The 26,751-nt window shown below is 51.5% G+C and overlaps 1 protein-coding gene across 1 annotated transcript; it reads right to left on the bottom strand.

Moving 5' to 3' along the window:
* Positions 1–498: 498 nt before the first annotated feature.
* OBSL1 (obscurin like cytoskeletal adaptor 1) lies at positions 499–26,693 on the bottom strand. The gene is made up of 23 exons (XM_044669442.1): positions 26,574–26,693; positions 25,538–25,882; positions 24,739–25,423; positions 24,118–24,387; positions 23,738–23,998; positions 23,016–23,318; positions 22,588–22,884; positions 19,363–19,635; positions 16,396–16,668; positions 14,687–14,959; positions 11,279–11,551; positions 8,065–8,340; positions 7,691–7,978; positions 7,152–7,427; positions 6,338–6,607; positions 5,156–5,428; positions 4,280–4,546; positions 3,733–3,845; positions 2,830–2,986; positions 2,408–2,569; positions 1,953–2,057; positions 1,365–1,634; positions 499–624 (listed from the first exon to the last, which is right to left on the bottom strand). Exons 1-23 carry the CDS (start codon positions 26,691–26,693, stop codon positions 617–619), a joined length of 5,838 nt encoding a protein of 1,945 aa, XP_044525377.1. The 3' UTR covers positions 499–616.
* Positions 26,694–26,751: the final 58 nt, after the last annotated feature.

The raw sequence follows: 26,751 nt of genomic DNA on the forward strand, positions 1-26,751 counted from the left end.
CTGGGGCTGCTTTCTGCACAGGCTCTTCATTCAGGCTGCATCCCTTTTGGCTGGGGTGGGGGAAGGTTGCAATGCCCTTTACTCTCATGTCCCCCATCCCTCCTCATCTTCTGCTAGATGCCAGCTACAGTGGTATTTGGTGGAAGGTGGGCAGGGGCTTCTGGAATTGCCCCAGGTGGAGAGGGAGGGAGGGAATGGGGGAGGGTGTGTGGGCTGAGGGATTGGGTGGGTGGGTTTTGGGGGCTTGTACACGGTGCATGTCTGGTGTCTTTTGTTCTACTCCAGACACCTCGTGCTTCTGTCTCCTCCTCCTCCTCCTCCTTCTCTTCCTCTTGTTTTACATCTTTTATAAATGTGCCAAACTGCACGATTTGAGCCAGGAGTGGTTTCCCAGCAGCCCACTTGGGGGAGGTTGAGCAATGAAAATGGGAGATGTTCAAAGACATATGTGAATAGTCAGAGAGGCAACCCAACACTACAGAGAGCCTGAGGAACAGGTGGATGGAAGGACTCCTGGTCCGTGTTTATTTCCCCCTGTCCTCCCATGCTCCCCAGACCCAAAGCTCTCTGGTTTCCCATCTGTCCATGGGCATCCATTCTGTGTCTGGGGCTGGTTCTAGCTACCTGCAGAGGAAAAGATTCTTTGACTCCAGGCCTCCCTCTTCCCCTGATTCATTCCCTTTGTCATTTCACATAAGAAGAGGATTTTCCCTTTCTGCTCCAGAGCCTGTTGAGGCTCTAAAGAGAAGGGAAGAGGTAGGATCACAGGGACTCAGGGAAGATCAGAATAGGGAGACTCCCACATGGTGGGAGAATGACACCAGAGGACCTAGCTACCCTGGAGCTGTAATGCCTCAGAGCCCAAGTTTGGCTGTCCAAGTCTTTGCAGCTCATGGACCCTCTTCTCATCCTCCTGCCTCCATATCCTTTCTGAGAACATAGGGATAAGGAGGACAGAGATGGACATACTGTAGATCAAAAATGATACAGGGGTCAGTGGTGGGAAAAGGTTCAAGTTCACAAGTTGGGGTTAAGGGAGGAGTTATGGAAGGAGAGAAAGGGAACAAAGGGAAGGGGAAAGGAGGGGAGGCTTTCAGCTGTGGACAGAGCTGCTGAGGGGTCCTCTCTAGAGTAGAGCACAAGGGACCTCTCTTAGATTCTGCCCTTGCCCCTGGTTGACCCTGGCCTGTGTCCCTTTCCCCATCGTCATCCCTGAATAAGCAGACAGCTCTTTGAGACTTTCCCCTGACCCTTATCTTTCTGGGATTCCCCTCTTGCCTGCTGCTTCCCTAAGACTCTCAACGAAACCCAACCCTAATACCTCAGTTCTCTTTCCCCTATACCAGCCCAGGTCCATTACTCACTCTCCACTAGCAGATTAGTATTGGCGATGTCTTCTCCAGCCTGGCAGCAGTAGGTGCCCTCATCAGTGGGCTGGACGTTGTGAATGATCAGACTGTGGGTGACACCATGGCTCCGAAACTCATACTTTGGTCCAGGTGGCAAATCAACCCCACCCAGCAGCCATCGAACATGGCCACCTCCCCTGGACACAGTCACTTCTAGGGCTGCCCTCCGGCCAGCTAATACCGTCTTCTCTCGAGGGGGTCTACGACAGATCTGGAGAGGCAGGACTGGGGGTGGAGAGGAAGGAAAGATGATCAGTGGTGTGATATTTCATTGAGAGTTCCACACCGAGAATTGAGTCATGTTGGCCTTAATGTCCCATGCCACCTATTCTTGGGGAAATCCCAACCTCTCTGGGACTAGATGAGGAAGACTGTTAGTTCTTAATCTAGTGGCTTCTACCAAAGTACTCCATTTGGGGAGGTTAATAATACCATCCTCTCTCCTCCCTTCAGAGGGCCAACCATTCTAGAAGGTAGCTGCAAACCCACACATTTTAGTTCACAGCAGCCTCTTCCCCTAGCCCTCCAGTGGTCCCTTCTTACCCTCAACCTCCAGTTGAGTGGAGGATTTTGCTTGTCCAGCCTGAAATTGGATCTCCCCAGAATCCTCAGCCTGCAGCTCACTCAGTACCAGCGAGTGAAGGTTCCCTGGGGTGGGGAGTGAGAGGAGGGAAATAGGATTCATCTTTGGCTACGAGCAAAGTTGGGGGAGCCCGTAGGGCATGTATGGAGAATCTCCTTGGGTCATTGAGCTAGTCCTTAGGGAAGGCAGGAACTGGAGATGGAGGGAGTGGTCTTGGATGCCTGGTGAGGGAAAGGGAAACTGGAGCGAGATTGAGGAAGGGCACAGTCTCATAGTTGAGGGCTGTGGGGATGGGGGAGGTGAGTGGTTGGGGAAAGAGGTTGGGAAACAGTGGCTTGCCTGCTGCTGCTTTTGGGGTGTATGTGTGTGTGTGGGTCTGTTTTTAAGGTCTGGGGAGGGATGCTGGCTCTCAAACCTTCCTGTCGGATTCGGACACGGCCTCCTGGGCGCAAGACTCGGCCTCCCAGCTGCCAGCTACCAGGGATGTCGGGCTTGGATACTGTACACTTGAACGTGGCGCCGTCGCCCTCCCGGGCCTTCACCGGCTTTAGTTCCAGGAGCACTGACACCTCCTTCTCTGCAGGGTTAGACCGAGGAGGGGGTGGGTTGAGGCCGGGGCACCTCCCACCACTTCCCTCCCCAGTGACCCGGCCTGCCAGGAGAGACTCCAAACTGAGCACAAGCGCCCTCACCCCACCCCCATACACCCACGCGCAGGCAGTCTCCCTTTGACCTCCCCGGAGCCCAAGTTAGAGCCCCCGCCCCGGCCTCCATCCCCCTTCCCCAGGGGACCCCGCCCCGCCCCCTGAGCTGAGTCGCGGGAGCCCCAGTACCCACTCCGCACAGTGAGGCAGGCGGCCGAAGCTTGGGAGTTCCCCACGGAGCAGCTGTAGGTGCCGGCGTCCTTCGGGCCGCAGCACCGGAGCTGCAGGAGCCGGCGGGAGCCGAGAGCCTGGATCCGGAGCCGAGGGCTGGGAGACAGTTCCTGGCCGTCCTGGCAGGGGGAGGGGTGCGGTCACCGGGGCCAGCCCCTCTCCTTCCTCCCCTGGGTTTTGGGGGCGCTGACCCGCCGCCGAGTCCAGCTGCCTCCCACGGCAGACTCCTGCTCGGCCGCTCTGAAATAGAGCTCACCTTCCCTCCCACACCAGCAGTCTGTAAACCCGCCCCACGAGCCCGGTTGGCTGGCTGCCTGGCACCCCCCTTCCGCCCCAAATCCTCTATCAAGGCTGCGGGAGACCCTTAAGCCATCGTTTCTTCCTTCAGATCGCCTGGCCTTTTCACCCAGATTTCAGCTGTGTGAACGGTGGTACTGGGGGCAGAAGGATCCACTCCCCTCCCGAAAGGCTCCTTACCAGACATCTACAGCTGCCCCCTTCCCTTCCTCGCCGTCCCCTCACCCCCCACACTGGTCCTGCCAGGGACACAGAACTTGTGGCAGCATGAAGGGGGACTTTACATATTACACATAGTCCAACCCCCTTCATTTTACAGATGAAGAAACTGGGGACTAGGGAAGGGAAGGGACTTCCTAGGGTCATAACAGCTGGTAAATGGCATAAAAATATATAAACATTTATAAACAGAAGTGGATAAACAGCTGGTAAAGAAGTCCTTCTGAATCTAAAATCAGGGCACTTTCCATTAGCCTCACTCCTCCTCTTGGGATGGGGTGGGGTGGGGAGTGGGGAAGACCTTGGTGATGGGGGAAGGGAAAGGAAGTGCACTGGTTTGGTTTCTGACCTTATCCCATGTGAGGTCCGCCTGGGTCCTGGACAGCTCACACTCAAATGTAGCTGAGTCACCTTCCATCACTTCGAGGTCCTGGAGTCCCTTCACAATGGCTAAAGGTATCTCTGGGGATGGATAAGGGAGAGGGAGATGGTCAGAGAATATAAACAAGAATACCAGGTGAGACATGATTAATAAGAGATGAGGAAGACAAGGACAGATAGGTGGTTGCATTGAGAACCAGGTCTAGAGATGGAAGGTCCTGGGTTCAAATCTGCCCTCAGACACTTCCTAGCTGTGTGACCCTGGGCAACTCCCATTGCCTAGCTCTTACAGCTCTTCTTTCCTCCTTGAAACCAATATATAGTATTGATTCTAAGATGGAAGGTAGAGGTTAAAAAAAAAAAAAAAAAGAAATGAGGGAAGCCCAGAGTGTGGGGTGGAAGGAGGCTGTCAGAGTGGGATGGCCGCTAGGGGGCAGAAGGATGCTGAGGCAGAGCTGGCCTAAGAAGAATTGGGGGTGGTAGATGCCACAGACAGAGAGCCATGAAATAGAGACCTTTCACTTCCAGCCTAGCTGCACAACGAAGGGTGTCAGTGGTGAAGGACACGGTTCCAGTATCGGCCAGGCCAAGGCTGCTGAGAACCAGGCAGTGGTTGTGGCCCTGGGCACTGATCTGGCAGTTCCGGCCAGGCTCCAACCGGACCCCTCCCCGGGCCCATTCTCCGGTCACCCCAAACTGAGACAACTCCAATTGGAAGGTGGCACTGCCCCCTTCAGTGACCACCACGTCCTCGAGGGGATGCCGAACCTTCAGCTGCTCGGCTGTGGGGAGGAAGGGAACAAAGGCATCATCAGTACCAGGGTCCTGAGCTGTGTGCTTGTGGAGAGACATCGTCCCTAATGTCCTACAACGCCCCGATTTCATGGAATCTACCTGGAAAGGAATCGTTTTAGCTTTGGATACTGGAGATCATAAATACAATCAGAAAGGTCAGAGAGGTCTCAAGGGTCCTTACACCTATTCCCTTATGACTCCCACCCTGCCCTGGTCTGGAAGAGACAGAGGGAAGCTTCAGAAAGAATATAGGGGTGTTGGGGGGGTGCTCCTGGGGGTTGACTTGTTGCAGGGTAAACCAGAATTGGAGTGAGCTACCCAGACCTGGGAAGTGTTTGGGGCCAGACGCCAGACTCATATTTCACATTGAGGTAGGCATTGGGGGACATGGCTAAGACCCGGGGGAGACACTTGTACTGAAAGGTCTTGGAGGGAATGAAGGGTTCCTGGAGAGGGCGATTATATCCATCTTCTCTACTGAACCGGAAGGGAAGAGATCCTAGAGAAGGGATGGTAGACCTCTTCCTGAGCTAGGCCAGGGAAGGGTGAGTGACTGAGGTGTGTATGGAAAGCAGGAGTTTCTCTGGGGTACTCACGCCTCACAAGCAGCCGGGCCTGGGTACGGTCATGGTGGCTCTTGCAGCCGTAGATGCCCTGGTCACCCACCATGACTTTGTGGATGATCAGACGATGCACTCGGCCATCCTGGACCACTGAGAACCTAGGGTCTTCAGGAAGAGGCTTTCCCCCTCGTAACCAGCTCACTACTCCTTTTCCCCCGACCCGACTGGTCTCCACCTCCATACACAGCTCCTGGCCCTCTTCAGTACGGGCATCCTGGAGCCTTCGCAAAAACAGCAGCTCAGCCTCTGAAGAAGAGGGAAGGGTAATAAATTCCAGGTGGAGCTAAAATAGAGGGATGACTGGGGAGGAGGGTAAGGGATCCTGAAGGAGAGAGGAGAGAGGCAAGGAGCTTCTTCAAGTTGCATTGTTCTGCCTAGAGATAGGAGATCCTGGGTCTCAATTTGGCTCAGACACTTCCTTGCTGTATGACCCTGGGTGAGTCACTTAATTTAACCCCCATTGCCTTGCCCTTACTGCTCTTCTGCCTTGGAACCAATACTTGATTTTATTTTATATTTAATTTATTTTAAATAAATAAAATAACAATTTAATAAATTTATACTTTATTATAAAATATTGATTTTATAAATTTTGGTTTTTAAGATGGATGGTAAAGGTTTTAAAAAATGTAATATATATAATAAATGAAAAAAAAGTGTATAGCTCCAGTGGCAGCTAGGGGGCTCAGTGGATAGAGTGCCAGGCCTAGAGTTGGGACAACCTGGATTCAAATCTGGTCTTAGACACTTGTTAGCTGTGTGACTCAGGGCAGGCCACTTAACCCTGTTTGCCTAATCCTTTCCTTTCTGCCTTAGAGTTGTTCCTGAGACAGAAAATATGGGTTAAAATAAAAAAAATGGATTGCTTCTTATAAGGTCATTCTGGTAGAAAGAACAATGATCAGGGAGTCAGGAGTTCTCAGTTCTAGTCCTGGCTATGCCACCTAAATTTCCTGAGCTTAGACATTCTCAGTTTCCTCTCCTGTAAAATGAGAACTCTGGGTGAGATGGTCTCTAAGGAATAGCTAAAGGCTATGATTCTAGGTTGAAGTAGGAGCAACAAAAGGGTTAGAAAGTGAAAGAGAGCCTTGGGGCTGAGTAGGGAAGACAAGAGGTGGTTTCGCCCATCAGCCCCTAGGTGGTTAAGAGTCACACCTCGGACATGGAGCCTGGCAGTGGACTCGGAACCCTTGGTCTGGGCGGTCACGTTGCCTGAGTCACTTATCTGGCAGCACCGAAGGGTCAGGCTGTGGTTTGGGCCATTCTGGCTTGTTTCTATCCGGTTGCAGGGGGTAATTGCAGTCCCATTTAGAAGCCAGGTGAGCTCAGCATCTGGTGGGAAGACCTCACACCGGAATGTGGCATCATCCCCCTCCTGGATGGTCAGTGGAGTCAGTTCTAAAACTAGCTTCGCCTGGGGGATTTCTGCAGGGAGAACAGGGACCCTTAGTGGGACCGAGGTAGGAACATTCCCTCCTCTGCCCTACATCCATCCTCAGCCCAAATATATCCCAGGGAAGCATGCCTTCTCTCTTTCTTATCACCCTTCTCCCAGATCCTCCATTCTTCCCCCTTGTCTTGCCCTCCCCCGAAGTGCAGGCTGGAGTTGTTGCATCTTTCCCCTCCTTCCCAATTCTGGCCCCTATTTCTTCTTTCTTTGCTCACCACTTCCTATTCTGTGGTCTTTGTTTTTTTGTTTTTTTGTTTTTTTTTAAATATCAAGTATAAATCACTTCCTAGCAAAATCTTGTGATAGCTTTCCCCGCTTTATTTTATTTTAATGAGCTGCAGATGGGGGAAGAGCGCGGACTGAGAAGGGACCCAGGAAGGGAAGGAAAGCGGAAGGGAAAGAATAGGATACCCGGGATTAGGAGAGCCAGTGGGGTGGGGCGGGGCAGTGCGGGGCGAGGTGGGGGGCGTTCAGAGAGCACTGTAGGGGTCTGGGGTGTATGTGGGGAAGACTCTTTACCTTCCACAGAGACGAGGAAGATGCGACTGTCCTGGGAGGCATCACAGAGGTACTCGCCGGCATCCCCGCTGCGTGCCCCCCGCACCCGAAGCACCCGCCGTGACCCGGCCTCCTCCAGCCGCACCCGCCCCCGGCTGGCCAGCCGCTCCCCGTCTTTGTACCAGCGCACGGCCCCCCCAGGCCCCGAAAGACACACAGCCAGCTCCAGGTCCCTGCCTGGGGCGCATCGAACCCCAGTCCGGGATGCCTCCGGCGACAACACTTTCACGGGAGGCTCTGTAGGGCCAGAGCCCAGGGCATCACGAGGAAGGCAGGGAAAGGGGTGGTGGAGAGGACAAGGCCAGGCGGGAGGGAAGTGGGACAAAGGTTTGGGGTCGGAGCTTTGAGCAGAGTCGATGGTGTGCATGGACGTGTATGTTTGTGTATGAGGGACGAGCTGACCCCCGAGTTCTGGGGTCGGAGGATGCCCATCCCCAGGGGCCTCTGCTCCCCCTCCCCCTGCTTAGCCCACTCCCCCTAGTCTGCCCTCCTCTACTCACCAGTCACCTGGACAGGGAAAGTGAGGGTAGGGGCTGCGGGCTCAGACCCAGCCTGGCACGTGTAATTCCCGGCATGAGAAGGGTGGGCAGCCCGGATGAGCAGCATGCGCCGAGGGCCCTCAGACCGAAGCTCCAGGTTCCCGTCCTCGACCACTGGGCTCCCATTCAGGCTCCAGAACACTGGCGCGCTCGCCCTGGACAGCTCACAGCTTAGAATGAAATGCTCGCCAGGGGACACAGACAGCGGGGTGGGAGCCGCCTCCGGGAGGAGGAATTGCACTGGAGACTCTGTTGGGGTGGGAGAGTTAGGATTGAAGAAAATGTTGGGGCGCTCCCCCTTCTTCCTTTCTCCCCTTCCTGAGCAGAGCACTGACCAGCTAGGCGGAGGTCAAAAGTGACTGCCTCATCTCGGGTCTCACAGACATACTCTCCAGCGTCCTGGGGCCTGGCCTGAGGCAGGGTCAGGGTCCGGATTGGGCCCTCAGCCCCCAGTTTCAAATCTTCTGATGCCTCCACCTCCAGCCCGTCCTTGTACCAACACACACGGGCCCCCACAGGGGCCACCTCACAGCGAAGCTCCACCCGACCTGGAGACCTGAATTGCAGCTGTAGGAAGCGGGCAGCTGGGCGCACAATCCGTTCTGGGGGTACTGGTAGGAGGGAGGGTATGAGGAGGAGGGGCAAGGGCAGGGAGCTTCTGCTTCCCCCCAACTCCCATCAGGCATTGTGGTCCCTACAGACCCTGATCTCCAGCACCTTCAGCTCTGACCCTCTAATCCATGTGGTTCTCCTCCTTCATTGTCTTGCTCCAGAATGTTGTCTCAGGTCTTTTGTCCAGTTCTCCCTGCTCTCCCCACACCATTTTACTTCTGTCCCCTTTTCTTCCCCCACTACCTAATACTCTTGGCTAGTTAGGAGAGGTGATACAATGACTGCAAACTGGGTAGTAGCTTTGGCTTTGCCACTCTCTAGCTGTGTGACCTTGAACAGGGTTCTTAACTCTCCCGGGTCTCATTTTCTCAGTCTGTCAAATACCGATAATATTTGCACTGCCTGCAGTGGTGTTCTGGTACAGATTTAACAATCGGCTTTCTGGGAAAAAATGTATGCTTGACAAACAAAAAAACCCCAAACAACTCTTCTGTCTTAGAACTGATACTAAGTTCTGGTTCCAAGACAGGAGAGTGGTAACAGATGGACAATGGGGGGTCAAGTGACTTCCCCAGGGTCACACATCTAGGAAATGCCCACCTAGCTGCCCCTCCTGACAAACTTTTAAGTTAATCTACATTGTGAACATTTTCTCCATCACTTTTTTAAAAAAAAGTCTAGATAACCAATAAAACAACAAATCAAGCCTCGACTTGTAGGATTTGCTGATTTCCAAGGGGGTTTATACTGAAAATTAAACCACCAGCTCCCTAGATAAAGCTAGCTTTGGTACCTCCCTGATTACCTGCCTCATAGGACTGTTGTAAAGCTCAAATGAGGTCATGTATACACAGTGCTTTGGGAGCATAAAGCACCAAATTAACAAGTGGGCATATTTGATTTGATTCTGTAAGTGACTTCTCTGGAACATTTCATTGAATGGTAGGATCATAAATTTAGAGTTGGAAGAGACCCTCAGAGGTCAATCTGGTCCAACTCCATCATTTCACAGATGAGGAAAACTGAGGCCCACTTAACCAAGATTTGTAAAATAAGGAAGACTCTCTTCTAGCTTTAAACAGCTGATCCTGTTGGATAAGAAGGTTGGAGAACCTGCCCAAAGTCACAAAGATAGCCAGTGCCAGAATCAGGGTCTGGCTCCAGACTCAGTCCTCCTTCCATCCTGCTGGTCCTGGGTTCAGATTTGACCTCAGATACTTCCTAGCTATGTAACCCTGGTTAAGTCACTTATGACCAACTGCCCAGCCCTTACCACTTTTGTGCCTTGAAACTAATATACAGTATTGATTCTAAGATGGAAGAGAAGAGTTGTGTTTTTTTTGGGGGGGGGGGATAAAATACTTCATAAACCTTAAATGCTATAGAAATTCTAGTTATTATTTTACTGTTATTGTGTGGGGAAATTTTATTAGAAGGATATTATGATATGATTTCTGGGTTATGTAACTTTAATATTCTGGCTTTTAAATTTAGATTTTAAAAATTATTATTATTTAAAATCCTTGCTTTCTAAGACAGAAAAGCAAAGGCTAGGCAAACAGGGTTAAGTGACTTGCCCAAGGTCACACAAGAAGTATCTGAATTCACATATGAAACTGGGTCCTCCTGACTCCAGACCTGATGCTCTATTGAGAGAATTTATTCCTAAAATATTGAATGATTTCTACATCTGGGTTTTGAATTAGAGACTCAAAGCAGTTCTTTGATCTTTATACTCTTTCCTTTGTCTTTAGGAATTCCAAGGAATGTCCTACTCTAAAGCTTGGTATATAGAAAGGGGAGATTATAGGCTCATCCGATCCTAATTTAGACTAGGAGCCACAGCCAATGGCATAACACTCAATATGTATCTGTCCACCATTACCCAGCATATGGACAAGGGTTGAGAATTTTGATGGATCTCCTCCCTCTTGGCTATTCACCATTTAGAAATGCTTTGTGTGTCTAGGAGAGAGCCAAAGGGTGAGCTCCCAAAATGTGTCCTTGGACCCGCTTGAGGGGACTTCCTGGTTTTGATCACCAATCAATTAATTTATTGGTTATTGCTAGCCTAATCAATAAATTGATTTTCTAACCCAGAACTCAGTCTCTTGGAAGTTTTAATTGCCATATTGTTAATATAGAGACTGTCAACTCTATGAGGGCAGGTGTTGAGTCTTGTCTTTCTACCTCCAGCACTGCCTAGAATAGTGCTTTGTATTTGCGAGGTACTAAGTTAAACTGATTTATATTCTTCCCAAGTTGGTTACATTTTTACTTGTTTCTCTTAATTTCTAGCCAGAATTCTTTGGATAAAACAAATTCTGGTTCCATGTGGGCTAAGGGAATGCAAAAGGGGCAAGAGGTGGGGGTGACACTCCCATTGGGGTGCTTTGGAGCTATCAGTGAGTCAAGGTTGAATATTGAGTGAAGTAAAACTAGGAGTTTTATTGAGGAGGAAACATGTGTAGAGAAAATTGGGCCCAAATAAGCAGCAGGTGGGTCTGGAGCTGGGTGGCTAGGGACCCCCTTTCCCTGCCTAGCATGCTAAGTCTGAACTGGGGCTCTGAGAAGAGTCTGGCTTCTTCAGGGGGGAAGGTGGGACAGGTGGCTCTTTTGGGGGCTCTGTCCTATAGATCTCTCTCTTTCCACCCTGGTTACCTCTGAATGCTCCAGAAGTGAGTCTTAGCAAGGAAAATCTCCCAGAAGGTCATCTGGGGCTTAGCTGTGAAAGCTCCTTTCCTTCTCACCTGGGCAGCTTTACAAATGGCGGCAAAGGCAAGATGAGCCTAAGGAAGAGACTCCTCTACACCTGAGTTTAGGGTGTTGCTGAGGAAGGCAGAGGGTGGTAAGGAAGAGAAAGTCCCCTGGAACCTTGCAGGCATCTCCCTCCCTCGCTGGGGCTACTCTGAGCCTTAGCTCTGCCAGACCCCTGACCTGTGACACCAACGATGAAGAAGGCTGAGTCATCCCCTGCGTCGCACACAAACTCCCCTCCATCCTGGGGCTGGGCTGCAGGTAACACCAGGCGGTGATAGGGGCCCTCGCTCTCCAGAACCAGGCCCTCGTTCTCCTCTACCTCCAGCCCATCCTTGTACCAGCGCACGGGGGCTCCGGCCCGAGACAGCTCACACGTCAGAACCACCCGCTCCGAGCTCACGGCAGCCACAGACACCTCATCCTGGGGGAACAGGATTTTCACCGGAGGCTCTGCAGAGGGGAGAAGCATAGCCATATCTGGAAACAAAATCTGGAATCATAGTCGTGCAAACACTCTGGAAACAATCCCAGAATGGAGGCATCTCAGAGGACCCTCAAGCAGTCATCTAGCCCACCCAGGCTGTGAGCTGGAATCCCTGGCTTAGCATATCCTCACAGTTGTTTACCTCCACTTGAAGGCCTTGAATGACAAGTCTTCATGGAGCTCTCTCTACGCCCATCCCTGGAGCCTAACTGTCACCCAAATCAGCCCATTCCACAGTTCTAAGAGGTAAACTTTTCTTTTCTTTAAAAACAACAACAACAACCCTTAATTTCCATCTTAGGATCAATACTTTGTATTGGTCCCAAGGCAGAAGAGTGGTAAGGGCTAGGCAATGGGGGTGAAGTGACTTGATCAAACAGTTAGGAAGTATCTGAGGTCAGACTTGAACCCAGGACCTCGCATCTCTAGGTCTGACTCTCAATCCACTGAGTCACCTACCAGCCCCCGGTAGGATTTTCTTGGAACACTAGAAAGCAACTCAAGACAGTGAAGGTATCATGCAAAGATGAGTTGAAGGAATTGGGGTGTTAAGCTGGAAGACTCAGGGGCACGTGAGTACCATGAGTACAATCTGGGCCACCCTGTGGAGGCAAGACATTCTGTGTGGACCCAGAGGCTAGAACTTGGAGCAATGGGTGGAGACTGTAGAAAGGTAGTTTGAGTTGCTTCGCAGATCTGTCTAAGGAGGATAATTCTGCCTTGGAAGGTAGCGTGTTCTCTCTTGTTTGAGGATCTCCAGGCAAAGGCTGGGTGCCCTCGTGAAGAGATTCTCATACAGATATAGCCACCGAGGCTGATCAGCTCTCGAGATCCTGTGAGCTAGTGTGTTTTTCCCCAAGTCTCTTTCTCTCTGAATTATCTCTAAATTCTCCCTAGTTTCTCCAGCTGATCTTGGTATGGCATTAAGGGGGAGCACTTTCCTCAATTTCCTTCCCCTCCAGCCCCCCAAAACTCTCAGCCAGCCTTTCCAGCTACAGGTATGCAAAGATCCTGCTCATCACCGACAGGCTGGTCTCATCCAGCCACACCAACCCATCCTCACCAGCTGATCTCCCCTAGTGCTCCCATAGAAGGGCTGGTGTCCCACGAGGTGGGGTGTGCAGTGGGGAAAATGTAGGATTTGGAAATTCTGTGTAAAAACTGAACCTAAGGTCCAGCCCCTCGATTTCCTAACGATGTGACTTTGGGCATCACGTCATCTCTGACTTTATAGGTCCCCATCTGTAAAATGAGGGTCGGGGCAAGAGGGTTGAACTAAATGGAGGTCATATTGTCTTCCAGCTCTAAATCTATTGCCAAGATCCCCTAGTTACCTTCTCCCCGCTTCAGCTGGTCCCCTCACCTTGGCTGTTGTGTTTAGGTCCTAGGGAATTTCCCGAGTGCTGAGCAAGCACCTTCTTGCCCAGAAGTGTCCCATTCCCCCTATTATTCTGAGAGCAGGGGAAATGGAAAGCTTTAGGTGGTTAGGGCTCCCTCCATTCTCTGCATCCAGCCCTGCCTGGTCCCTGACCTGTGATGGTGACATTGAAGAAGGCTGAGTCTTCTCCTGCTTTGCACACAAACTTCCCACCATCTTGGGGCTGGGCTGCAGGCAGTATCAAGCGGTGATGGGGTCCCTCACTCTCCAGGATGAGGGCTCTACTCTCTTCCACCTCCAGTCCATCTTTGTACCAGCGCACAGGGACTCCAGCCCGGGACAGCTCACATTTCAGGACCACTGCTTCTGAGCTGAGGGAAGCCAAGGACACTGTGTTCTGGGGGGATAGAATTCTCACCGGAGGATCTGCAGTGGGGGAGATGCAGCCACTCAGAATCACCCACAGTTGACTTACATGCCAACAGATCAAAATCTTGTTTGCTATCCGGGAACTGAGTTGGCCAAGGATCCAGCTAGGGCTGTGTTGGTGAACCTATGGTACATGTGCTGGAGGGGGCTGCTCTCTTCCCCCTCTCTACCATGCCTGAGGATATTTTTTGGCATCATCCACCCCTCTGCCCAGCAGCCCAATGGGAGTGCTTCTTCCCTCCCATGTCTGGGGAAAGAGGGTGGCTCACCTTTGGGTGTGAGGGTGCAGTTTGCTCACTCAGTCTCTAAAAGGTAACTATCATTGCACTAGGGCATCCCCTGTTCAAAAGCTTTGTGACATTTGTCTCAGAAACAGTGACCAAGAGAACCTGAACCCATAGTCTGCCCCCATGAAGAAGATTAGACTCTCCAAGCTAGAAGGGTCCCAAGATGTATTCTATTCCAATCATACCTGAACCACCTTCACAACATCCCTAAAAGAGGTCTTCTAGCCTGTACACGGAGACCCACATTCTTCAGGAACTCAGTATAGTACCTCCTGAGTCAGCCCATTTAGGGTCAGGTCTAATTGTTAGGGAGTCAAGTTAATGAGCCCACAAGGGTTTATTAAGCACTCACTATGTTCTGGGCACTGAGCTAAGTGATAGGGGTACAAATATAAGCAATAAGATGTTCCCTGCCCTCAAAGAGATTATATTCTAATGCAGGAGAAGAACATAAAACAAGAGTTGAAAAGCAGGGAGGAATGAAGGATGACTGGCCTGACTCTTTCCTCAAATTGGAGAGTTTTACCTTTTATGGAACATCCCTGAAAACTGGACACTGAATAGGGAGGAACCCACAAAGAGTTACTCATTGGCAGAAAGGAGGCCAGAATGGATTTAGAGATTACCCATCCGCAGAGCTCTGGCTTGCCAGCTCTCCCAGATTTACCAAGCCTCTCCAGATTGCCGCAAGACTCTTGGCTCCCAGAAAGAGTTACTTTGTGCAAACCCTGCTGTATCCCCTCCCAGCCCTCTAGGGCTGGGATGTCTTGAGAACTGTACCTCCCCCAGACTCTCTAGCGTGATGGAGAAGGGCTGACCACCTCAGGTCCACCCCCTGCCCATCTACACCCACCCCCAATATTCTCCCACACAGGGCAACGACAGCAACTCCTGCCAATTGGAGTAAAGCTAGATAGAAAATATATTTGAGTTCCATTTCAAGAACTGAGTCTTGGGACTCATTTTCCAAGAATTCCCTTATTCTGCTGCCTACTGGGCCACCTGACCTGTTACAGTTAGAGTGAAGAAGGCAGAGTCGTCTCTGGTGCTGCAGACAAACTCGCCCCCATCCTGGAGCCTTACAGAAGGCAGCACGAGACGGTGTTGGAGCCCCTCGCTCTCGAGTACCAAATATTTGCTCTCTTCCACCTCCATTCCATTCTTGTACCAGCCCACCGAGGCTCTGGGCTGGGACACTTGGCAAGTGAGGACGACTCTCTCTGACGTCACAGCAGTCAGGAACATCTCATCTTGGGGTTGTACGATCCGTACTGGGGGCTCTGAAGAGGGGGATATGATGTCACAATCAGGGGGCTTGTGAAATTCAAAAGAAATTGAGCAGTTTACAAACCTTGAAGTTGTCATGCCAGTTTTCATTATCACTATCATCATCATCATCATCATCATCATCATTATTATTATTATTATTATTGTTGTTGTCTTGAGTCATGGAGCCCCTCCAGTTTGGGGATGACAATTCCCTGAGTTTTCTGCTACACTCCCACTGAGCTTAAGCAATGTTTATAAAGCACCAATCGAGGGGTAAGCAGGTAAATGTTTAACAACTGGGCTCTCTAGGGAAAAATTATGCACAGTTTCTTTTTGAGCCCATACTTTCCACCTTAGAATCAATACTGTGTATTGGTTCCACAGCAGAAGAATAGTAAGGGCTGGGCAATGGGCTTAAGTGACTTGCCTGAGGTCACCCAGCTAGGAAGTCTCTGAGACCAGATTTGAAGCCAACACCTCTTGTCTCTAGGCCTGACTCTCAATCCCCTGATCTACCTATGTGCCCCCTCAGCCTCCTTTTGAAGAAGACCACTAGAACCTACTAGCTTTTGAGGCAGCCCATTCCACTACTGAATGGTTCTAAAGTCAGAAAAGTTTGGGTTTTTGGTGTGTTTTTTTTTTTTTTTAAATACTGCAATGCAATTCAAAATGGTGAAGTTTATGTCATGCAAAGATGGGCTGAAGATGGTGGAAAAGTTCAGGCAGGAGAACAGAAGACTCAGGTAGTACATGAAAGCCCTCTTCCAATATCTGATGAGATATTAAATGGAAAAGGGATTAGATTTGTTCTATTTGGATCCAGAGGGCAGAACTTGGAACAATGGGTGGAGGTTGTAGAAGGGCAGATTTTGTTTGCCTAATAGGACCGAGGACGGCACATTCTGCCCTGGGAGATAGTAGGCTCTCCCTTGTTCAAGGTCTCCAGACAAAGGCTGGGTGACCTCTTGATAGGGACACTGTAGATACAGTTATGGGCTAGTCTAAATAGCTGCTGAATCATCCAACTTTCGAGATCCTATGAGCCATCAAACTTCTCTCTAGTCTCCTTCCCTCTAAATCCAACACCCCCAATTCCTTTAGCTGACCCTGGTATGGCCCAGGTGCATTGTGACCATTCACCTGGAGCCTCATCCAGCTTTCCCAGCTGCTCTCACGCCACCCCCTCTCCCCACACATCCCCATTCGTCATGGACAGGCTGGACTAACACAAGACAAATCAGCCCCATTAGCACCATCTGCTTGCCCAATTCATGCTGAAGTGATGAATCTCTCCTCTACTTTAGTGACTGGGGGACACGCTTAGATGCCAAAGACTCTCGTGACTCCTGGGCAACCTTTTCCCCAGAAGACTCCCCCATCTCTCTATTACCCAGACAGGGCCTCGGCTGAACAGCTCCCACCGTACTTTTCATCTTTTTGTGCCCACCTGTGATGGTGACATGGAAGACTGCCTGGTCTTCTCCTGCCTTGCACACAAACTTGCCCCCATCCTGGGGCTGGGCTGCAGGCAGGATCAGATGGCAGTGGGGCCCTTTGCTCTCCAGGAGCAGGGTTTCACTCTCCTTTACCACCATTCCGTCCCTGGACCAGTGCACGGGGGCTCCAGCCTGGGACAGCTCACAGCTTAAAACCACACGTTCGGAGCTCTCCGCAGTCACAGATACCTCGTCCTGGGGGAATAGGATCTTCACAGGGGGCTCTGCAGTGGGAGACGGTAACATTTTTGAGATATATCATCACCCAAAGACTCAGGGTTAGAGAATGTCATATTCTTTTTTTTTTAAATCCTTCCCTTCCCAAGTCCACTTGTCTAGCCCTTATGGCTCTTCTGCCTTGGACCAGATACTTGTATGGATTCTGAGACAGAAGGTGAGGTTTTAAAGGATTGAGGAGGGGGCCAGTTGGTGAAGGTCTTTAAAGAGTTTAAAAGGTCTTAGAAACAACTCTAAGATAGAAGGGGAAGGGCTAGGCAAACAGGGTCACACAGCTAGGAAGAGTCTGAGGCCAGATGAGAATGCCACATTCATGGTCACAAACACAATCATCTGTGGACGGAGCCCTGGACTTCAGAATGCTCCTATGACCAAGGTAGAGTACTACCTGTCCTCCGAAGGACCTGGGGCACGGTCGAGGAGGGAAGCTAAGATTACAGACTGGTCTGAAGCTCCTGTGAAATGGGGAGATACCTACCAGTAAAAGACCCCTGATATTGTGTAAACCTGACTGTTTGCTTGGAAACTGAGGGCTATTATCATGGCACCCTGGCTGGGAAGCCACGGGGCCATTATTTAAGAGATTGATCTAAGACTAAATGCAAAGCTGCAATTCTGGACCAAGGGTAACATCTGTTGGGATGTGGCCCCCCACTAGCCAGGCAAGCCGGTACTGCATCAAATGTGGAATGCAAAGATTTCGCTTCTAATTTTAAAAAATAAATAAAATGCTAATTGTCCTCTTCCCCTTTCCTCACTTTTCCTGAGGTCTGAGATTGTTCTCTGCAGGTAATTCCTGTCCTCAGTGTCCTTCAGTAGATTTTCAGCTTTCTCTCACTTTGGCCTCCTTATAAAGCCCAAGTCCAAGAAAGTTAACTAGGAGCAAAGCAATTTGGACTTCCTCAAGGTGAGATTTAGTGATGAGTCATGTCAGAACCAAGCCCCAAATATGATGCAGTGGGGATTCCTATATGTTTTATGGAGAGACATCATCCATGTGAGATGTGGTCCTTCTGGCCATTTCCTTTACAGATGGAAGCAACAAGGAGTGACTTAATGACCTTAATTAGGAGCCTTCTTGGGTTCCAGTGCCTCCTCCTGCACCCCATCATAGTTGGTCAATGGGGTCACTTCAGAGAACCAATAAGTTAGATAAAAAATGCAGGATTTAGGAGCTGGAGGCCAAGCCAAAGCTCAGGTCTGAACCAGAGGAGAAAAGGCTTTTGTAGAGAAGATGGACACCACAAAAACAAACACGATGGGGAAGGTAATGGATTTGTTTATGTGCCCAGAGAGAGGAGACCCTAGAATGAGTTGTGCCACAGAAATTTCACAGATGGAATTAGATAACAGGACATAATAACTCCATGTGAGAGTTATGCTTATCTTCATTGTATCTTTCTATATCATAAGTCCATTGGTTTGTGGTAGCTAGATGGCCAAGTGGTTAGAGACCCAGGTCCAGAGACAGGAGGTCCTGCGTAAATCTGGTTTCAGATGCTTTCTAGTTGGGCACAATTCTAATTACCTAGTCCTTACTGCTCTTCTACCTTGGAACCAATATTTGTATTGATGCTAGGATAGAAGGTAAGGGTTTAAAAAGAAGAGGTAGGAAGAGGCTAGATCCTGAAGGATTTAAAGATCAAAATGAATTTATATTTGATTTTAGAGTTTATTGAATAGGTATGTGTGACTTGGTTAGGTCTACCCTTAGCAAAAATCAGTTTGGCAGCTAGGTGGAAGGTGGTTTGCAGGGGGCAGAGCCTTGGGGCAGGGAGGTCAGTCTAGGAGGCAACTGCAATAGTCCATACAAAAGGGGATGAGGCGATAGGCTGGGTGAGTGGAGAGAAGGTGATGTATATGATGGAAACCGTGAAGGGAGAAATGAACAGAACAGACTAGATATAGAGGGTAAGTGTGATTGGAGAATGGAGATGCTCTCAAGAGTAAAAGAGGTCCTGTGAAGAATGGAAGATTGGGAACATGCAAAGTTATGAATAGATAAAAGAAAAATCCTTACTTTCTGTTTTAGAATCAATACTGCATTTTGGTTCCAAGGCAGAAGAGCGCTAAGGGCTAGGCAATGGGGGATTCAGTGACTTGCCCAGGGTCACACAGCTAGGAAGTATCTGGGGCCATATTTGAACCCAGGACTTGCTGTTCTAGGCTTGACACTCTATCTCCTGAGTCACCTAGCTGCCCTGATGGATAGATATTTATTTTTTTTTAATGCTGCAGTTGGCTTATTGGATGTTGAACTTTCCATGGGATGTTCAAAGAAAGACGGGACGACTACCACCCATCAGGTAGACTGTAAAGGGCTCACCTGCCTGGGAGATAACTTCTAAGGTCTCTTCTGCTTCGATGGTTTCAAGATTCTTTGTGATAGCACAGAATGGTGAGACGGTCCTAAGTGGTTTGTCTCCCAATTGGGCAGTTCCTCCTCCTTCACTGTCTGGCCCTGGCTCCCTGTTTTCTGAATCATCGGGCAAGCTTCCAGCAGAGAGACAAGGGTGGGTGGTGAGGAAGGAAGGGGGCAGAGGAGAAGCTGACGGCATGGACCTTCCAGAGGGAGCCCCTCTACCAAGCGAGCTGAGGTGTTGCTCCTACTTTAGCTAGCCCTGGGGCCCCGAGACTCCGTTCTCTGGCTCAGAACATCTAAGCTCAATCAGGCTTCTCACCTTGGATGGTGACCATAAAGAAAGCTGAGTCCTCTCCAGCCTTACACACAAACTCGCCCCCGTGCTGGGGTTGGGCAGCTGGTATCACCAGGCGGCACCGGAGGCCCTCATTCTCTAGCACCAGGGCTTGGCTCTCTTCTATCTCCAGCCCATCTTTGTACCAATGCACAGGAGCTCCAGCCCGGGACAGCTCACATACGAGCACCACCTGTTCCAAGCTCATGGCCTCGATGGATACCTTTTCTTGAGGGAGCACAATCCTCACGGGGGCCTCTATAGAGGAAAGGCACACATACCCACACACAGATGCAAACACTTATAGTGGCAGTCAGAGGCAGCAGAGCTAGACCACCCGATAGGCACCCCAGGCATGGATGGACCTAGGGGGCTCCCCAGGCATGGATGGACCTAGGGGGCTCCCTAAGGATGGATAGGAAAATAGTCAGGGTCACCATGGAAACACAGGTTTCAGACTTTCTTCTCACATTGTACCCTGTCTATCATGGGTCGCCATGGGAATGCATTTCCTATCCACATCACTCCAATGACTTGTTCTTTTTGCTTGGGGATCCCAATGAGTCATTTTTATGTACCATTATACCAAATATAACTGTATAAAAAGGTTACCTTTCTATAATAAGCCTACATAATAGATAATTGTCTAGACCACAGATGCCAGACTTGCACCACATGTGCAAAACTTCCAAGTGCAGTCCAAACCAGAGTGACCCTGGGCAAGTCACTTAACCCCCGCTGCCTAGCCCTTACTGCTCTTCTGCCTTAGAACTAATATATAGTATTGATTCTAAGATGGAAGGTAAAGGTTTAAAATATATTTGGGAAATGTTGAACAAAATAAGTAAAAATAAAGTAAAATATAGATTATTTTTAACTTATGGTTTTCAAAATCTGTGTAGGGCCAGTCAAGATCCCCTTCTAATTGAGCTTGACCCCACTGGTCTAGATAACTCTCTTAAGTTCTGATATAAAGTTGAATGGGCAGTCCATTGAGCAGGTCCTCATTACTATATCCATCTTGTTCAGGCACTACAGAAGGATAGGGAGCTGGGCCAACTGAATGGGGCAAACAGAGTGGGCTAGCTTTGGGGAAACTGAACAGCATTTTCAACAACTCCCAAGGTTCTGCCCATAACAAAATCTCAGATTTTTAACTCAACATCCTTTTGGTGATGCCATATGGCAGTGAGTCATGAAATGATTCAATCTCTGAGGAATCAAAAATATGGGTCATGTAAAGGGCTCTAGAGAGGGTGAGGGTATGATGGGCTTCTGTGGGCTGCAGCACACGGTACCTGCAGTGAACTGTGTGTGCCAGAAGCAGCCAAGAGAAGTATGACGAGAAACGGAGGCAGGAGGGTCATGTAGGAAGAATGAAAGAGAACCCCTAGACAGCCTCCGATGGTGCCCTTGAGAGCCCTGGATCGTTGGCTGACCCGAGGGAAGGTTCTGGGTATTTTGGGTGGGCCATCCCTTCTGTCCTATGTAGGATTTATGGGAGGGCACAGACAAAAGTCTCCCACGATGAGAAGATGTGGACGGGTTGTGATCTGTATTATTGGCTCGAGCTCCAACATTGATCAGAGAGCTGACCCGTGGAAATATCGAAGGCTGATAACACAGAAAAGCCTTTATAATTAATGAGTTACTGAATTCAGGCACATTGCCAAGGTGAAAATCATTAGCCTCTACTGGGCTGAGATTTAGAAAGTGATGAAGTCCCTACCCTCTAATAGGGTTGTTGGGGATGGACGGGGAGGGCTTCCCACATCTCTCTCTCTGCCCAGCGACTTTAAAGTGGTTGGAATAAATGAATCTTTCGGATAATTTGGGCTCCAGACTGACTCCCTTGCTACGTTAGGTTTCCTGGCACAGACAGAAGTGCAGAGGAAACAAGGCTTCTATTTGCCCACTCTCTGACTGATAAGAGAGACACCTGGCCCCTTTTGGCTCTTGTTTCTTGTTCTTGCCTCCGTTCTCTGGGAGGAAAGGGCATCCCAGGCTGAGGAGACCAGGTGGGCTCAAGTTCCACCATAGGCAGAAGGGAGAACAGGGCAGGCTGGAATTAGAACTGGCCAGAAGACGCCACACCAATAAAGCTCCTTCCTTTTTTAGTCTATGCTGGACATTTACTTGCCAGCACCCTGAAGCTATTGGTTCAGGCCTTGTTCCATGTCCCAAGGCTATTCTTACTGGCTGTGACCTCGAGTAAGAGCCTTCCTCATTGGTCATTTAAGAGCAAAACCATGGCCCTGCCTCGCTCACAGGGGTGTTGTGAAGAGACTGCCTTGTAACCCTGAGAGAGCCACTGATGTATCAGTTGTCTCCATCACTGCTCTCTGAACCTAGATGTCGCTTTGCCCCTGCTCGGCTCTCCTGCAGATAGAGGTTGAGTTTTACAAGAAGTTTTCCATCATTTGGGAGAGAAATAGTGAGAGAAAGCACTGAGTTACAGGGCGTGGACTCTGTGTCCTTCCTATTCCTCATCTGGCCTAAGGGACCAGCTAAAACTTCCTGCTCAGTCCAGGAGTCTCCCTCTAGGTCCAATCGGTGCCTGAATAAACCCTCAACATGCCTGTCCTGCCCTGACTGACTTGGCCAGGCAGCTTCTCATACCGCCATTACAATGTCTTTCCCATTGGAGTGGTCTCCATAGCTATGGTGGATAGCGAGCTAGACTTGGAGTCAGCAGAGCTGGGTTTGCATCCTGAATCAGACACTAACTGTGTGGTTGTGGGCCATTATAGTCCCTTGGAACCTCAATTTTCTCTTCTGTAAAATGAGGAAGGGGGTACCCCTCTCCCCTCTTACCTAGTTTTTAGGGCTGTTGTGAAGAAAGCGTTTGTGAATTTTAAAGCACAATGTAAATTGTGAGCTAGTATGATTATGGTTATTTTCCAGGAGCATCGGTTTTGAGCCGGAGGGACTGTAGAGGCTATTTGGTCCAGGCCCTTCATGGGATAGATGTAAAAATTGAGGTCCAAACAGCATCAGTCCCCTCCTTACTCCTGGCCAAATCACGCAAGTATTGAGTGACAAATGAGATATTAAAATCCAATCCTCTGACTCCAAATTCAGAGCATACTTCCACTGAACTATGCCTGCCCTACGGTCATGTAGGTCCTCTTACTCTCAAGCTCGTGCCTTTCCCACCACCCCTTGCTGCCTCTTCTAATTGCTGAGGGGTCCCTTATGCCCAGTTCCCACCTTGCACATGGAGTGTGGCAGAGATGTGTACACCAGGGCACAGGAAAGTGATGAGGGTCCCGCTGTCCTGGAGCCTCGTGGCTCGGAGGAGTAGGCTGTGATGGGGGCCATGCTGCTGCACCAGGTATCCTTGGGCTTCATCCCTGGACCCACTCTCTGGACCCTTTGCCTTGAGTTCTGCCCCATTCAGAAACCAGGTGCCTTGCACCGAGGTGGAGAGTTCAAGGGAGAAGGTAGCATCATCCCCTTCTTGAACACACACATCCTGTAGTCCTCTTTGCACCTGAACTGCAGGCACTGGGAAGGTAAGAAGCCATCATTAGGGGCAGAGAAGGTGGGCAAGGCCCCAAGGTGGGGAGACCACATATGGAGGGCACAGATTAGGTGCTGACTATTGAAAGGACAGACAAGACTGAGAGAGAACTCACCCAGGTGCACTGAGCCTGGAAAGAGGATGTAGGGGCTCTGGCCATGCTTGCTGACCACACAGAGTCGGAAGCGATAGTCACCCTCATTTGGCATGCCATCTCCCGGCACCTCCACCACACCTGCTGCTTCTGTAGTAAGGCACTGGACCCAGGCATCTGTGCCCACTTCTTGTCGTTCTAGCCGGTAGGTAAAGGCCGTGTCAGGGGCAGGCACTGGGGGTTTCCAACTGAGCAGAGCTGCATTGTTGCATCCTGTGCCCAGCTCGACTGAAACTGGGGGTCCTGGAGGAATCTGCTTCATACCTAATACAAAATGAGTCAGGGTCCAGGGTTCACTCAATAATCACTTCATGACCCACCTGCGCTCTTCCTCTGGTTGTAGCCTGGAAGCAGACTCATCCAGCAACCAACCTCTGTCACCTAGCTCTAACTCTCCTAAGTTGCCAACCTTTACCTTATTCCCTGAGGCTGTGTCTGCCATGTCTCTCCACCCCACCTTTTACTCCATCCTCATTCCCTCAGTCTTCCATACTCTCTTGTCTTCTGCCCTGTGCCACGATCCCAAGGCATATCCACCTTCTCTGACTGATTGCTTTCCTCCCCTATTCTTTGCCACGTAGCAGGCTGTTCACTCACCCTCTAACCCTTACCCCATCCAATCTTCTCTTGCCCTCCTCCCGAGTTTTCCTAGACTCTTGCCTCTTGGCCATGCCCATTCTTACATTTGACCCTCAGCCTGGAGGAGGTGTGGGAAGAGCCCAGGCTGAAGGTGACCACCCCAGCATCCTGGCGCGTGACCCCCACCAACACCAGAGTGTGTGTATGGTTGGAGCTGGTTTGGATTATCCGGGGTGAAGCCGGCAATTCCTGACCATCTCGAGTCCAGTGGCCGAGGGCCTTGGTTCCTCGGACCTCTACCGAAAGCACCGCGTTCTCTCCTTCCAGCACATCCAGCTTCCTCGGCAGGCGCCTTGCGATGGGCCCTGGGGATAGAGGAGCCGTAATTGTGCAGATGGGGGTTGGCATGGGCAAACGAGCCCAGGTTCAGCTTCCCTCATCCCCTCCACCCTGAGGTGGCATCCATCGCCCTGGCCTGGCTGACCTTTGACCGCCACGGTGGCTACCGTCCGCACTCGGCCCCGCATCTCACACAGGTAAATGCCATCGTCGTCAGCCTCTAGGTCATGGATGACAAGGCGCCGCACGACCCCTGCCTCCCCCATCTCGTACTTGGGGCTGGGCAGCAGCCTCTGGTCCTCGCGGTACCACGTAGTGGCGATGCCCCGGGAGGGCACCTGACATTCTAGCACGGCATCTCCATGTTCTTCCCCCTCCACGTCCTCGAGGGCCACTGCAAACCGCACTCGGGGCTCTGCAATCCAGGCAGACAGAGACAGTCAGGCACAGCCAGAGGGACACAGGTTCAAGAGATGCCCCTGAGGGGAGCCCTAGAGTCTTCCCCAAAGACCTGACCGAGCCGCCTTATTTATTACCCAGGACCTGAAAAACGACGTGATGCCGCCCTGTTATACTGTTCTTAGATGTTTCTGGCATGACAGTCTGGTCTCCCCAACTAGACTCTACGCTCCTGGAGGGCCTTCCAGGGTGCTTAGCTGGCCCGCAGGGCGGGGGGCCTATGCTAGGTGCCCAGGGCTCCCCTTGTTTGGCTGGCAGCACTGCCGTCGGGGCTCCGTTCCTATCTCGGCCGTTCCGGCCCCTGTACCTCGGACGTGCAGTTGCACGGCGCTGAGAGTGTGTCCCGCGCTGTTGCGTGCTGCACAGACGTACAGCCCGCAGTCGGACGGCTGGCAGTACAGGACCTTCAGCACGAAGCCGCCGTCGTGGTCCCGGTAGAGCAGACGTCGCCGCCCGGGGCTCAGAGGGTGGCCTTCCCAGTGCCACTCGGTCTCGGGCTCTGGCTTCCCGGTCACGTAGCATCGGAATTTGGCGTGCTTTCCCTCACTCACCCAGAAGCTCTTAGGGGCGGGGGGGCCCTGACCGTGCCCTGCAGAAGCCCTCCGGCCCTGTCGGGGCGAGCTCAGAGGGCTCTCTGGAGAGGGCTGGATCTGGAGCAGGGCAGCGGCCACCGTGCGACCGTGCGTGTTGCTTGCGTGGCACACGTAGACGCCCGCGTCGGGCAGCCGGATGCCCCTGATCCGCAGCTCGTGGCCCCTGTCCCCAGCCAGGCCTCTCGTCAGAGAGAAGTGACCGCTCTCCCAGATGTCCTCCAGGAGCCGCCCATCCTTCTCCCAGTGCACCGCTGGCTCTGGCTGCCCCCCGACTTGGCATGCCAGTACTACTTCCTCACCCTGCTGCACCCACTGAGATTGTGGACCTTCTAAGAATACAGGGGGCCCTTCCAGGGGCTCAAGAGGTAAGCCTGGGGGCCCCTGGGAAAGGGAGGGGGTCTGGGCCGGGTCTGAGGAGAGGAATGTGGAATCTGTGTCCAGAGGACTCGGGGTCCTGGCTCTGTGAAGGGGACCCTGCAAAGAGATCAGGTCTGGAGACCCCTCTGAGGGGACGGGCTCTGCCTCCGAAGGCTCTTGTACTGTGAGGGCTGCGGCCGCATAGGCCTCCCCACATGAATTTTGGGCCCGGCACACATAAACGCCAGCATCTGGGGCCCCAACTTCCCTTACCAAAAGGCTATGTTCAGCCCCCTCTGTCTGAAGACACAGACGGCTAGAAGCCTCCAGCTGTTGCCCATCCTTCTCCCACAGAACCGTGGGTGGAGGGGACCCTGTCAGGCAGCAGCGCAAAATGGCATCGGTGCCACTCAGCGCCCGAACGGGCCTTGGGAACCGAAGGAAGCGAGGGGCACCCCCGAGAACACCTCTCTCTTCCATGGCCGCGTGGTACAGCCCACCCTGTGGGGAAAGAGAGATCTGGGAAGGGCAAGGGAAGGGGAGAGAGGGAGGAATCAGGAGAGAAGAGGGTCAGCAGAGGTAGGGTGGGCATGGGAAGAGAGGTCTGCCCTGCTCAGGCAGCCAGTGCCCCCGTTCCCTCACCCTTGGCCCTCCCGCACCCTCCTCCTCTCCTCCTTACCCTCCAGTTTCAGCGGGTGATAATACTCCAGGGAGGCTATTTTGAGACCTCCCACTCTATCTGAAGCCCAAAGCTGAGGGGAGATCGGTCCGGCCGGTCGTCTGTCCAGCCAAGGGGCCCAGTCCTCCCCGCTCACTGCCTTGTCTTCCACTGAACTGACGTTCTCTTCCCTCAGCCCCCTCCCCACAACCTGGACCTCCTCCCTCCCCCACTTCCAGTTCCAACCCCCCAGCGGCCCTGTTTGGGGCCCGAGTGTCACAGACGCCTGCAGCTGCCAGCCCCAAAAATAATCTCTGATGATACAGCTGGATGATAAGACACTAGCCTGGCTCCTCCAGGCTAAGTATAGAGCAAAGGAGACCACCCCCATCCCCCAGCTCTTCCCCATAAGCCTGGGGAGCAGCTGCAGTCTGAGAGGGGCCACAGCTGTCTTGGGCCATAAGACTTTCTAAGGGACCGAGTAATTCTCTCTTAGGGATTGAGAGATCCCTTTTCCGGGGCCTGAAAGTTCACCCTCTGCCCCCGCTGCACCCCAACTTTGCTCTGTAGACAGTCGGGTGGTAGATTCAGGAAATTCGTAGAATTGGGGAAGGGGTACATATCAGGGGTGACTAGGACACTGGGGCATGACATCCCCCTTTCCCCCACCCCCAGCATTCCAGGCGGGGGTGGGTGATAAGGCTCAGGGCCA

The sequence above is a fragment of the Gracilinanus agilis genome, chromosome 3 (assembly GCF_016433145.1).
Source record: "Gracilinanus agilis isolate LMUSP501 chromosome 3, AgileGrace, whole genome shotgun sequence".
Taxonomy (NCBI): Eukaryota; Metazoa; Chordata; class Mammalia; order Didelphimorphia; family Didelphidae; genus Gracilinanus; species Gracilinanus agilis.